The sequence below is a fragment of the Schistocerca serialis genome, chromosome 4 (genome assembly GCF_023864345.2).
Source record: "Schistocerca serialis cubense isolate TAMUIC-IGC-003099 chromosome 4, iqSchSeri2.2, whole genome shotgun sequence".
NCBI classification, from domain to species: Eukaryota; Metazoa; Arthropoda; class Insecta; order Orthoptera; family Acrididae; genus Schistocerca; species Schistocerca serialis.
Genome location: NC_064641.1, coordinates 78004617 through 78019077, shown reverse-complemented (window position 1 = coordinate 78019077; position 14461 = coordinate 78004617). Strand labels below are relative to the sequence as shown.

At 44.9% G+C, this 14461-nt stretch overlaps 1 protein-coding gene and 1 long non-coding RNA gene across 2 annotated transcripts in view; both read left to right on the top strand.

Annotated features, from left to right (window-relative positions):
* The window catches only part of LOC126473860 (uncharacterized), a 753914-nt gene extending 742026 nt beyond the window's left edge, over positions 1-11888 (top strand). The window contains exon 4 of the long non-coding RNA XR_007586532.1: positions 11783-11888. This is a non-coding gene — a long non-coding RNA (uncharacterized LOC126473860). The remainder of the gene's footprint in view (positions 1-11782) is intronic.
* A 132-nt stretch (positions 11889-12020) lies between these two features.
* The window catches only part of LOC126474248 (frizzled-2), a 41020-nt gene continuing 38579 nt past the window's right edge, over positions 12021-14461 (top strand). Inside the window, exon 1 of the mRNA XM_050101712.1 lies at positions 12021-12101. Coding sequence (XP_049957669.1) covers positions 12021-12101 — 81 coding nt within the window. The remainder of the gene's footprint in view (positions 12102-14461) is intronic.

Genomic DNA, 14461 nt, shown 5'->3' with positions numbered 1-14461 from the left:
CGTACTGGTAACAGAAAGATCCTAAATCAGACGGGTAGCATAAGTTATCCTCGAGTTAAATGTCAACAGCAACCATAATGTAGTTATGATGCGCTGTGAACGGAAGTTGCGAAGATTAAAGGTGAAAGAAAGAAAACTGTGGGAGGTATCTAAACTTAAAGTGGAGTCTACCAAAGTCAGTACAAAGCACAGACAAACAGTACCATTAGAATACCAGAGAACTTATGGGGGTGGAAGAGAAATGGAGTAAAATAAAGATATACATATAAAGATATACATTCTAAACTCAGCAGAAGTATTATTAGGGAAAAAGAAGCAGGAGAATAGGAAAGAATGAAAAATCAGGAAGTCTTCAATATGATAAAGCAAAGAAGATACTAAAAGGATGAAGGATAAAGAATGAATGTAAAATACAAGAGCTTCAGTAACAAGATTAATAAGATGGCAAAACAAGATAAAGAATATAATTTAAAAGAAATTTGTGAACACACAGATAATAGCATGGAGGCAAGAGAAATTGGCATGGCTTACAGAGAAATGAAGGCGTTCTTCGAAACAACAAATGCAAGAACGAGCATTAATGTATGATGATGAAATTATAGCGAAACGATGGAAGGAATACGTAGAACAGTTATACAGAAGACACAACAGCAATCAGACTATCTAAAAGGAAGAAAAAATAGAGCTCCTGTCATGAGAGAAGAGTATGAGAAAGGACTAAGGACGCTATGGAAATGAAGGCTCTTGGAGGTGATGACGATGTCGTGTGACTAGGGCCTCCCGTCGGGTAGACCGTTCGCCGGGTGCAAGTCTTCCGATTTGACGCCACTTCGGCGACTTGTGCGTCGGTGGGGATGAAATGATGGCGATTAGGACGATAGAACTATTTAAAAAGTTGGATAATAAACTGAAGATGGCACTTTGTGACTTAGTATGTGATATGTACAGGTTTGGAGAGTAACTAGAAGACTTTGTTAAATCGATGATAGTACCATCACCTTGGAAACCAGATGTAAGGACATGTGAACAACACCGAACATTGAGTGTAGTGTGTCATGCATCCGAAATAGCCACCAAAATTATTCTCAGAAGAATGGAAAAACAAATAGACGGACCGTTATCTAAAGACCAGTACGGTTTTAGATAAGGCGTAGAAACAAGAGAAGCAATAGTGCACTGAGGTAAGTGACAGAGAAAAAGCTGAAAAGGGCAAGAATACATTCATAGCAATTGTAGAGCTTGAGAAAGCTTTTGACCTTGTCAATTGGAACGTATTATGCAGACCCCTCGCCACTCAGAGAGAGAAGACTTACATATAACACCTACATACGTGAAATCGAAGTAGTTCGCTGAGGTAATAAAGAAGAATCAACTAACATTCAAAATGTTTAAATGCGTGTGAATTCCTGAGAGACCAAACTGCTGAGGTCATCGGTCCCTAGACTTACACACTACTTAAGCTAACTTACGCTAAGAACAACACGCACACCCATGCCCGAAGGAGGACTCGAGCCTCCGGCGGGAGGGGCCGCGCAGTCCGTGACATGGCGCCTCCAACCCCACGGCCACTCCGCGCGGCAGCATTCATAACGGGGTACGGCAAATTGCACCCTATCCACATGCTTATTTAATCTACACATACAGAAGGCAGTCAACAGTGTGGTAGAAGAATTGAGCATAGGAGTAACGGTTGATGGAGGTAAGGTAGAGATGCTGAGATTTGCCAGTGATATAGCACTAATTGCAAGAAGTGAAAGAGAGCTACAGAAAATCCTGAATACGACGGCTAGAATAATGGAAGAGGAATTCCATACGACATTAAATACATATGAAACAAAAATTCTAGTCTACAGTAGAAAGAAAGAAAGGAAGTAAGACAGCGGTAAAGTTGAAAAATGGAACAACCGAAGAAGGAAACGAGTTTAATTACCTAGGAGGTAAAATTACGAGTCATGGAAGAAGCTACAAGGAGATAGTATGCAGAATTTCCCAGGCCGAGAATGCTTTTAATAAGAAGAAAAACATTTACTACAAAGAATATAAGCCTTGATTTGAGGAAACAAATGAAGACCTATGTGTGGAGAATTGCAAAAAATGGTTCAAATGGCTCTGAGCACTATGGGACTTAACTTCTGAGGTCATCAGTCCCCTAGAACTTAGAACTACTAAAACCTAACAAACCTAAGGACATCACACACATACATGCCCGAGGCGGGGTTCGAACCTGCGACCGTAGCGGTCGCAGACTGACGCGCCTAGAACTGCTCGGCCACCAACGGCCGGTGGAGAATTGCAAGTACAGCAGCTACGATGGGAATGAGAGAGGAGATGATGCTCGTTGCTGCAGAATTATGAAAATCAGCTTCATAAAACACCTAAAAGGGAGAAGGGCTCAGCTTATAGACCATATACTCCTACACGTTGGTCTATTGAAAAGAATAATTGAGGGAGAGTACAAGGCAGAAATTACAGAGGAAGACGCAGACTTGAGTACATTAAACAAATCATGGAGGACATGTATTGTTATCCAGACTACGAGCTGAAATGGAACGAGGAGGACAAGCGAGAATAATGTGGAGCTGCTGCCAACGACCATCACGGCTTCCTTGGCACTTTTTTTCCTCTGTCCTTCAAACCGCTACCCTTCGTTCGATTTCGACCCAATCTATCTCCAGATGAGCACCTTAGCCAGACGTACGCAAACATCGCAGTACCCACATCCTGCAACACCTCACTTTAGTAAATACTAACCCTTATGCAGAGATGGCAGTAGACCTATTGTGTGTGTGTGTGTGTGTGTGTGTGTGTGTGTGTGTGAGAGAGAGAGAGAGAGAGAGAGAGAGAGAGAGAGAGAGAGAGAGAGAGAGAAAGTGGGTTTTATCTGCCATTTTGATGACGCCATGAGTCAAAACAGATGGATGGTATCAGCAGGGTCAGTATCTTCGTTTGACCTAATCCGTCCAAAGAGAAGCTCCGTAGTACCAGTTAAATATTGATGCTCGACCCTGCTATGCTCGCTTAAGGGCTAGATGTTATCACATGTCGTCATTACCATTAATTCGGAGGTAATATTACGACATTATTATGGAGAACTTACCTATAGAACAGGCAGGCTTCAGACCTGGCCGTAATTGCTGTGACCAAGTTCTCGCATTAACATCCTACATAGAGGCTGGCTTTCCACAGAAATTGAAAACAAGTGCTGTATTTCTAGACTTAACATCTGCATATGATACTGTTTGGAGAGATGGAATAATTTACAAACTCTTAAGAGTGATTCCTTGCCAGATTCTAACATCCTTAATACATAATATGCTGAGTAACAGAACCTTCCAGGTCACCCTAAACGGAAAGACAAGCAAAACAAAACTTATTAACAACGGGCTTCCGCAAGGCTCCGTATTGGCCCCTCTTCTGTTTAACCTCTATATAGCAGATCTCCCAAACACAAAGTCAAGAAAATTTTGCTATGCGGATGACATAGCACTGGCTACCAGAGACAAGTATCTCTTCAATACAGAGGAAGTCCTTAATAATGACGTTGAAATACTATACAATTATTTCAAGAAATGGAGACTCAAGCCAAACCCTAACAAAACTGAAGTATCTACATTCCATCTTAATAACAAAATGGCAAATGAAATTATTAACATAAAACTCGGAAACACCAACCTCAAACATAATAAGTTTCCAAAGTACTTAAGTATAACATTGGATCGCACTCTTTCTTACCGAAAACATCTGGAGAACACCACTGCAAAAATTGGAACACGGAATAACATCATCCAAAAACGTAGCGGTACTACTTGGGGAGCTAACGCAAAAACATTACGCACTTCATCTATCGCCTTAGTGTTCTCTGTGGCTGAGTACTGCGCTCCAGTCTGGATTAATAGCTGTCACACGAAACTTATTGACAGGCAATTAAATAACACAATGAGGTTGATTTCTGGAACTGTTAAATCAACGCCCACGTACTGGTTACCGGTGCTATGTAATATCCTGCCCCCGGACCTGCGTAGAAAAGCGGCCCTACTGCACGAATTCAGGAAGATTGAGACAAAACCAGAACTACCAATTAAAGAAGAATTCTCACAACTGCGACACACTCGATTGAAATCAAGAAAGCCACCCATACGCACAGCTGAGCAGCTTCAAAATAATAATTATGACCACATGAAACAATGGAGACTAGATTGGAACCAAAAGACAAATGACCAACTACAGACCTGGTTTGAGAGCTATAACTGCAACATCTCTGGAATGGAACTAACACGGAAAACATGGTCCGCATGAAATCGAATACGTACTGGACATGGCAGGTGTGCGGATTCACTACACAAATGGGGAAGAGCGATGTCACCAGAATGCGACTGCGGTGCCCCTAGACAGACGATCCAACACATCCATGGTGAATGCTCCTTGCGAGCATATGCAGGGAACTGGTCCGACTTCCTGGAGGCATCCCCATCGGCGCTAGAATGGATCTCAAACCTCGATATAACCTTTTAACTGACCAATATAAACATAAATTATATTTGTGATTGTTATAAGATTTTAATGTCTAACACTTGATGTATTAATGTTGCATGTATAGCCATACGCTAAATAAATAAATAAATAAATAAATTACGACAAATCCTGGCAGGATAAAGCATATGTCAGAGAAGTGCAGGACGAATACCTGGTCAACGGGACAGTTCGTGTGGGTGCCAAAAGCCAACCGTTTTGCTACTGACATCACAGTAGTTATGGCGCCTGAGTCCTTTAACATATTCGCGAGTTGCTGGGAGCTGGACAAAAATATGAGTTGGTCGGCAGCTCTCCGAATGTAGGAGGTTGAGGCCGGAGGGTAGAGATGCTGCTTGATAATGTTGCTGATTTCTGATTTCGAAGTTAGTAGTTCACACGCTTTCCGTACTCTAAAAATATCTTTCTTAGTCACTGTGAAGTTGTACAAGGGCGTTCCAATGTGCAGGTGTAGAGATGGTTGCAGCCTTGATGCTTTGAGCTGTGCTCGTGATTGACAGGCAGTCATGGATCTTGTAGCTAGCTGGAAGTAATGTTTGGTGAAAGAAACATACTTTATTTTTGGTTCTAATTTCGACCTACTTAGCTTTGAACTGTTATCCTGTTGTGTGTCTGTGGAGATTTATGCGGAGGTTGCGAGGAACCGTTGGAGGTGGCGTACGTTGTCCAGTCCAGAGCTCGGATCACACTACCTTTCTGCCTTTCTAAAGGCAGTTACATGGTTACATGGAATTTATCAGAAGTGTTGGAGTACTGACAACTTTAACACACTTGTTCGGGTCAAGAGCACGTTGGCAACACTTATGAGGACAGTTTTATAGGTGCAGCAGTGCCGATAATTGTACAGCGTTCATCGATCCGTACTACTGGCGCTTATGTCCTCTTCATATAGGGGCCGCTATTGTCGCGTTTTCGTCCTGGAGAGGGGTCGGTCAGCGTGCTATTGGCCATCTCTTCTCTATGTATTGAAAAGATGTAGTCGATATGTATCCACATGTTTATTACAGTTCGTGTAATAATTGAAAGTAAGTCAGTCGAGTATTCGGATGCAACGTTATTTCATCGTCCCGTATCCTGTCAGGTCTGTCCACACGCTACAACTGCCTGGAATGTCACAGCCGGCACAATTGTTTTCCCCCTTCTCCAGGTGCTTCCAGGTCCCCTCGTACAGAAACATTACAATACACAGCTTGCGGGATGTTCTAGGCTTCATATAAAACAAAACGATGCGTGATGACACACGCCGCCTGTGAGTTTCTGCTGGAGAAACGAGCGCCGGAAGACGACCGCCTGTCAGTCCAGCTCTCGAGAAGGCAGACTCCACTTGAGCCCACGCCGGCACGCAAGACGCTGCTGGGCCCTCCGTGCTTTGATCGTGCGCCCTTTGCATATTTATAAAATGTGCCGCGGGAAGCTGGGGTCGCGAGGATGTGACGTGATGTGTGGTAGTGTTGTGAGGCCTAGTGAGGCAGGCTGGTGGACAGCTGCGCCCGCAGCCGTCGTCGCAGCTCAAATCTGTCGAAATGTAGTGTGAGGAGGGCTATGCGAGAGGCGTTCAATGAATTCGAAAGCGAAGTTCTATGTACTGACTTGGCAGAAAATCCTAAGAAATTTTGGTCTTATGTCAAAGCGGTAGGTGGATCAAAACAAAATGTCCAGACACTCTGTGACCAAAATGGTACTGAAACAGAAGATGACAGACTAAAGGCCGAAATACTAAATGTCTTTTTCCAAAGCTGTTTCGCAGAGGAAGACTGCACTGTAGTTCCTTCTCTAGATTGTGGCACAGATGGCAAAATGGTAGATATCGAAACAGATGACAGAGGGACGGAAAAACAATTAAAATCGCTCAAAAGAGTAAAGGCCGCTGAACCTGATGGGATGCCAGTTCGATTTTACACAGAGTACGCGAAGGAACTTGTCCCCTTCTTGCAACGGCGTACCGTAGGTCTCTAGAAGAGCGTAGCGTTCCAAAAGATTGGAAAAGGGCACGGGTCGAGAAGGGACGTCGAACATATGTGCAGAACTAACGTCGATCAGTTGTGAAATTTTAAACACGTATTGTGTTAGAGTATAACGACTTTTCTGGAGACAAGAAATCCACTCTGTAGGGATCAAGATGGGTTTCGAAAAAGACGATCGTGTGAAACCCAGCTCGCGCTATTCGTCCACGAGACTCAGAGGGCCGTAGACACGGGTTCCCAGGTAGATTCCGTGATTCTTGACTTCCGCAAGGCGTTCGATACAGTTCCCCACAGTCGTTTAATGAACAAAGTAAGAGCATATGGACTATCAGACCAATTGTGTGATTGGATTGAAAAGTTCCTAAATAACAGAACGCAGCATGTCATTCTCAATGGAGAGAAGTCTTCCGAAGTAAGAGTGATTTCAGGTGTGCCGCAGGGGAGTGTCGTAGGACCGTTGCTATTCACAATATACATAAATGACCTTGTGGATAACATCGGAAGTTCACTGAGGCTTTTTGCGGATGATGCTGTACTATATCGAGAGGTTGTAACAATGGAAAATTGTACTGAAACGCAGGTGGATCTACAGCGAATTGACGCATGCTGCACGCAATGGCAATTCAATCTCAATGTAGACAAGTCTAATGTGCTGCGAATACATAGAAAGATCCCTTATCAATTAGCTGCAATATAGCAGGTCAGCAACTGGAAGCAGTTAATTCCATAAACTATCTGGGAGTAGGGATTAGGAGTGATTTAAAATGGAATGATCATATTAAGTTGATCGTCGGTAAAACAGATGCCAGACTGAGATTCATTGGAAGAATCCTAAGGAAATGCAATCCGAAAACAAAGGAAGTAGGTTACAGTACACTTGTTCGCCCACTGCTTGAATATTGCTCCCCAGTGTGGGATCCGTACCAGATAGGGTTGATAGAAGAGATAGAGAAGATCCAACGGAGAGCAGCGCGCTTCGTTACAGGATAATTTAGTGATCGCGAAAGCGTTACGGAGATGATAGATAAACTCCAGTGGAAGATTCTGCAGGAGAGACGCTCAGTAGCTCGGTACATACCTTCACAGATGAGTCAAGCAGTATATTGCTCCCTCCTACATATATCTCGCGAAGAGACCATGAGGATAAAATCAGAGAGATTAGAGCCCACACAGAGGCATACCGACAATCTTTCTTTCCACGAACAATACGAGACTGGAATAGAAGGGAGAACCGATAGAGGCACTCAAGGTAGCCTCCGCCACACACCGTCAGGTGGCTTGCGGAGTGTAGATGTAGACGTAGAAGGTGCAGATGTGCCAGAGCATATTGCTAACGTATGTGCTAAGGCTTTCGGGGCAGACTGGAGTGATACCTAATAAATCGATCCGGCCTAGTGAGACACTATCCACTAGGTCCTCACATTGCTGCCTTGCGGTGCATCTGACATCTTCAGAGTTTTTATATTTCTTTCGACTGCCGCTGATTGTTCCGTATTATGCGGACAATATGTCGTGGCAGTCGGCCGCGACCGTAAACCAACGAGAACTTAGAATGACCACGAGTAGAGAATCGCAGCCTCTCGGAAGGCTGTCTTCCTATGTCTGCGTTCTGTGCTTCCACGAAAGCAAAATTGACATAACGGTCGCAGGGATCGCTCTGATTCCTTTTGTTGTGGCGAGAGTTGCATTCGAATCCCGTTAGGCACCGGATTAGCCTCTTCAATCATTTAAAAATAAGAAACAAAAACAAGCAATCCACAACACAAAGGGAATTGGAGTACACGAAGCAGACTACAGTGCAATTGTTTGCTGCGGTTGGCAGTGGTGGTTCAGGCCCGACCTCTATCGGTATCTTATGCAACCGTAGTACAAACCACTCTCCACCTTAAACTGTGTCCGCACAATACCGTTGTTGTCGTTTTCATTGGCCTTCAGTGTGTTACCGATGGGCAAAGCCTCTTTCCAGTTTCTTCCAGTAGTCCCATTGGTCATGCTAGTCCTCCATATAGCATCAGCACATCTCGCACCATCATCTTTGTTTTTTCCATTTCCATTCATCCTTCCATGGCCAGCCATTCTGTCGTTACTGTGCTCCAACAGCGGTCAGATATTCTCGTAAGAAGTCCCATACACAGAAATTATAACGTTTTAGCTTGCTTCAGCACCGTTTACGTCAGTTTATTTCTGATTCTGTCTCTTCGTGAAGTTTTTAAATAGTGCACATTTAATTATTATTTCGCATTTTTCATATGGATAGATCAGACGAGGGTTGGAACTTAAATAGTGGCAACTACTGATTCACAACCGATACAAAAGAGTTACATGTTTGCACCGTTAGAAGAGCCTGTTCTGTTTATGGTGTGAATGGAGCGCTCTACTGCCTGTCGAATCTCTGGAACAGTTCTGAAGCGAATGCCACGAAGTGGTTCCTTCATCTTCGCAATCAAATCAAAGTCACAAGGACAAGTCCGGAAAGTATGGTGGATGGTACAGTACTTCCCAATCTCATCGACTCAGCAGAGCAGCCACAGCTTGCGCTGTATGCACCCGCGCATTGCCGTGCAAAATGATGGGTGGGCTGCGCAGAAAGTGTCGCCGCTTCTTTCGCAAAGCTGGTCGCAGGTGATGCTCTAAAAATGGACAGTAATACTGTGCATTGACGGTCTGCCGTGGAGGAACGTAATGCGTTAGGATAACACTATCACAGTAGTACACGAGAATCACCATAACTGTCACAATACGGGGCTCTGACGTACTTTCGACTTTCGCGGCAACCCAAAATGACGCCATTCGTTGGACTGGCGTTTTAGTTTTGGCTCGTACGATGTGGGCCATGTCTCATCCAGTGTTAAGATACAAATTAAGAAAGCCTCTCCTTCGCGCTCATAGCGCTCCAAGTGCGTCTGAGCAGCGTCGTAACGCACTTATTACTGCATTTCCGTCAAGTCATGCGGCACCCATCGTGATGCAATTTTTCGCTTGCCCAGGAGTTTCTTCAGGATGCGAAGCACAGTCTAATGCGCTAATCCAGTTTCGTGGGAGAGCTCACGAATCGTATGGCGTCGATCACTGTCCACTAACGCGGCAACAACATGCACTTCTTCAGAGATGCTAGGACGATCTACCCGATGCATGTCTGCCACAGTTCGCCGACCTTCGTTGAAGGCTTTTACCCAACGTGCCACTGTTCTGTTCGGCAATGCCTATTCCCCGCACGCTCTTGAAGACCTTGATGACACTGTCGTGCTGTACGACCTCTGGCACATTCAATCTTGATCCAACTCCATTGTTCCTGTTTCGAAAACATTGTGACACCGTTACGTTAGACCGCTCGCTCACAAGTGACTGTGTTCCCCTCGATTGTGCGCACGCCGGTGACGTGGAACGGGCGAGTCCATTTGCTCGGAGGTAAGTTAGGTATGTCAACAACGTGTGTTATCAGCGACAATCGTACGTCGCTGTCAAAATCTCCTCTCTGATACACCCATTTATTCTCCGATTGAGGCACCTATCCAAACCCAACAACAAAATCTAGCAACCAGCGAGTTCGCCTGGGATTAAGGCTCGTTTGGAAGCTATCGAGAACCGATCTTGTCACGCGCCATTTGTAAATGTTACAGGGATGGTGGAAATGAGAATATAAGGGGCAGTCAAATGGAAATGGAAATGTCGTGTGGCTAGGGCCTCCCGTCGGGTAGACCGTTCGCCTGGTGCAGGTATTTCAATTTGACACCACTTCGGCGACCTGCGCGTCGATGGGGATGAAATGATGATGATTAGGACAACACAACACCCAGTCCCTGAGCGGAGAAAAATCTCCGACCCAGCCGGGAATCGAACCCGGGCCCTTAGGATTGACAGTCTGTCACGTCAAATAAAAACGAGACACATGGAAAAAATAAGAAAACCATTATTTCGAAAGTTATCGCAATAAACGTTGATATATCGTTGATATATTTATCCCACTGGGAGACTAGACGGCCAGTAGCTTCATGGAGAAATGTTTTCAGTTGCCCACGGAAACGTTATTGTATCCAGGTGTGCAGATCTTCGCCCAAAGCAAATCGGCAGCCACGAATGTTGTTCTCATGGCACCAAAAATGTGGAAATCTCATGGGGAGAGATAGAAACTGTGTGGATAATGTAAAAGAACTTACCAGCGAAATTTTTGATCTAACTAGTTACTCTCCTGTTTCTCTTTTGGGTCTGCGAGCGCACATGCTTCAACGCCTTGATTGCTTTGCGTTCCACCTTATAGATACCTGATGAAACTGTTCGTGTCGAGGGAGTATTCGATGCTGTACTGTTATATACCGAATAGAAACCGAAGCACCGTTTCACGCTTGTCGGCAGCGACCGAAAAAGAGCCGAAAACGAACGGAACCGAATGGAATCACACGCGTCTGAAATAGGCCTTACAAAGCCGGTGTAATCGGTCAACTTTTCGCACGATTACTGTTGGTGTTAAGTTCCGATGTTGCCCTTAACAACGATAATAACGCAATTAATATAGTAAATTAAAATTAGATGGATTGCGTTCAATAAGAGATTGAGGGAATCCCCTTTTAATAAATCGGTGTGTCCACAGAGTAAAGTAATGCGCTGATTGGTGTCTACTATAAATAATAGGGTTACCACCGTAATTTAGACTTTACCATATATTATGCTTATCCATTACGGATATTTTAGAACCGTGACTGTATATTAATGTAAATAAATTATACACAACTGCAACCAGTCACTTTTTTCATTAATAATGCTTTATTACATTAACCGGTTTTCGAACCCTTTCAGGTTCATCTTCAGATGATTTCGGGAGAATCCGGGAAGTTACATCATTACTGGTAGTAGCATAATGCTGGGTGCTGGTTTGCGACAGTATAGGCGGCTTTTTTCGTATCTGTCTGCCTCCATTTTGATGTCCAGAACACTTTCACACGAACTATATTAGTTCACACTTTAACAGTGCGTGCCTATACTGTCACAAACCAGCACCCAGCATTATGCTACTACCAGTAATGATGTAACTTCCCGGATTCTCCCGAAATCATCTGAAGATGAACCTGAAAGGGTCCGAAAACCGGTTAATGTAATAAAGCATTATTAATGAAAAAAGTGACTGGTTGCAGTTGTGTATAATTTATTTACATTTACCATATATTTTCCTACATCCCTGTCAAAATAAAATAACCCTAAATTACACATAATAAAAGACGTTTCGTGCTAAAAAAAAGAGCGAAATCCCGGAGAGTAGAAAATTGTATTGACATGGAGTGACGCTGTTGCAGGGGATGGCGGGTTGAGATGGCGGCGAGTGCTTGGCTGGAGGCGGCGTGGGCGGCGGCGCTGCTGGTGCTAGCGCTTGCGGGGACGGCGGAGGCGGTGGGGGCGGAGGCGCTGGCGGCGCTGGCGCTACTGGGTGCCGCGGGGGCGGCAGGGGCCGAGGCGCCGGCCACGGCGGCTGCGGCGCCACCCCCAGGGCTGGCGGCGGTGGCCTCGGGACGCTGCGAGGAGATCCGCATCCCCATGTGCCGCGGCGTCGGCTACAACCTCACCTCGATGCCCAACGAGCTCAACCACGACTCCCAGGAGGAGGCCGGGCTAGAGGTACGTGCGGCTGCCACACTCACAGGTGCCAGTAGTAATACATGTCTCACTCCAATACTGATCTCTTGGCATGACCAATGGGCACGGATGGATAATGATGCTCAATAATAATAATAATAATAATAATAAGTCAGGTTAAACAACATGGAGCGGCGTAGCGCTGTGGTTAATGCACTAAGCAAAGCAGCAAATTGCTCTTCGACAGAGTAATCGCAATTCTCCTCCCTCTGATCAGCTAAGTTCTCCTAAAAATAGGAACCTCCTATTCTCGCTGTTATTAGATTTATTTCCTACTGGCGGGATGAAATTAAGCCCAGACTCGTTCCTTAACGACAGTATCCATTACTAACGCTAAGAATTATAGGACAGAACTGGAGCTCACCAGAGAGACAGAACACACAGAGTGTCTGTGACACGTTGTTTAGCGCTCCCTGCAGTGCGATGCTGGGGTGTTAGCCGCTATACTTTCCGTACTCAATCTGTGGTTGTTCTAAACTCGAGATATATTTGCATATAAGTTGTAAAATAAGAACTTGCTGAATTTCTTTTCGAAATCGCGCCTAACGTTTGCGCAATGTAAAAATGCACGCAAAGAAGCAGTAGAACTACGACGTTTCTTATTTCGAGTGAGTACTGCTTTACAACAATACGGGGTTCGGGGTTAACGTTTATGCAAACACTTGTTATTTATTTATTTATCCCCCCCCCCCCCAAAAAAAAGTGTTTTGCATCAAGGTGGGCCCGCAATCCCACATTGCTGTTTTTGTGTGCAAACACTGACCAATGAAACAGTTTCAAGATAAAATTGTTGAATACTGAAACTTCCTGGCAGATTAAAACTGTGTGCCCGACCGAGACTCGAACTCGGGACCTTTGCCTTTCGCGGGCAAGTGCTCTACCAGCTGAGCTACCGAAGCACGACTCACGCCCGGTACTCACAGCTTTACTTCTGCCAGTACCTCGTCTCCTACCTTCCAAACTTTACAGAAGCTCTCCTGCGAACCTTGCAGAACTAGCACTCCTGAAAGAAAGGATATTGCGGAGACATGGCTTAGCCACAGCCTGGGGGACGTTTCCAGAATGAGATTTTCACTCTGCAGCGGAGTGTGCGCTGATATGACACTTCCTGGCAGATTAAAACTGTGTGCCCGACCGAGACTCGAACTCGGGACCTTTGCCTTTCGCGGGCAAGTGCTCTACCAACTGAGCTACCGAAGCACGACTCACACCCGGTACTCACAGCTTTGTTGAATACTGTTTTTCTGGCCGTCCGCGGTTACAGTATTTGTATGAAAGTTATTGCTGCTGTCGAAAGACGATGCGTAAGGGGAGATAAAAAAGTTTCCTTTTGATGGCGTTACTGCAGCGTACATACAAAACAGCACGATTCCGATGCGGATGTACAGGGTGGTCCATTGATAGTGACCGGGCCAAATATCTCACGAAATAACCGTCAAACGAAAAAACTACAAAGAACGAAACTCGTCTAGCTTGAAGGGGGAAACCAGATGGCGCTATGGTTGGCCCGCTAGATGGCGCTGCCGTAGGTCAAACGGATATCAACTGCGTTTTTTTTTAAATAGAAACCCCCATATTTTTATTACATACTCGTGTAGTACTTGTTGAAATATGAATGTTTTAGTTGGACCACTTTTTTCGCTTTGTGATATAAAGCGCTGTAATAGTCACAAACGTATAAGTACGTGGTATCACGTAACATTCCGCCAGTGTGGACGGTATTTGCTTCGTAATACATTACCCGTGTTAAAATGGACCGTTTACCAATTGCGGAAAAGGTCGATATCGTGTTGATATATGGCTATTGTGACGAAAATGCCCAGCGGACTTGTGCTATGTATGCTGCTCGGTATCCTGGACGACATCATCCAAGTGTCCGGACCGTTCGCCGGATAGTTACGTTATTTAAGGAAACAGGAAGTGTTCAGCCACATGTGAAACGTCAACCACGACCTGCAACAAATGATGATGTCCAAGTAGGTGTTTTAGCTGCTGTCGTGGCTAATCCGCACATCAGTAGCAGACAAAATGTGCGAGAGTCGGGAATCTCAAAAACGTCGGTGTTGAGAATGCTACATAAACATCGATTGCACCCGTACCATATTTCTATGCACCAGGAATTGCATGGCGACGACTTCGAACGTCGTGTACAGTTCTGCCACTGGCAACAAGAGAAATTACGGGACGATGACAGATTTTTTGCACGCGTTCTGTTTAGCGACGAAGCGACATTCACCAACAGCGGTAACGTAAACCGGCATAATATGCGCTATTGGGCCACGGAAAATCCACGATGTCTGCGACAAGTGGAACATGAGCGACTTTGGCAGGCTAATGTATGG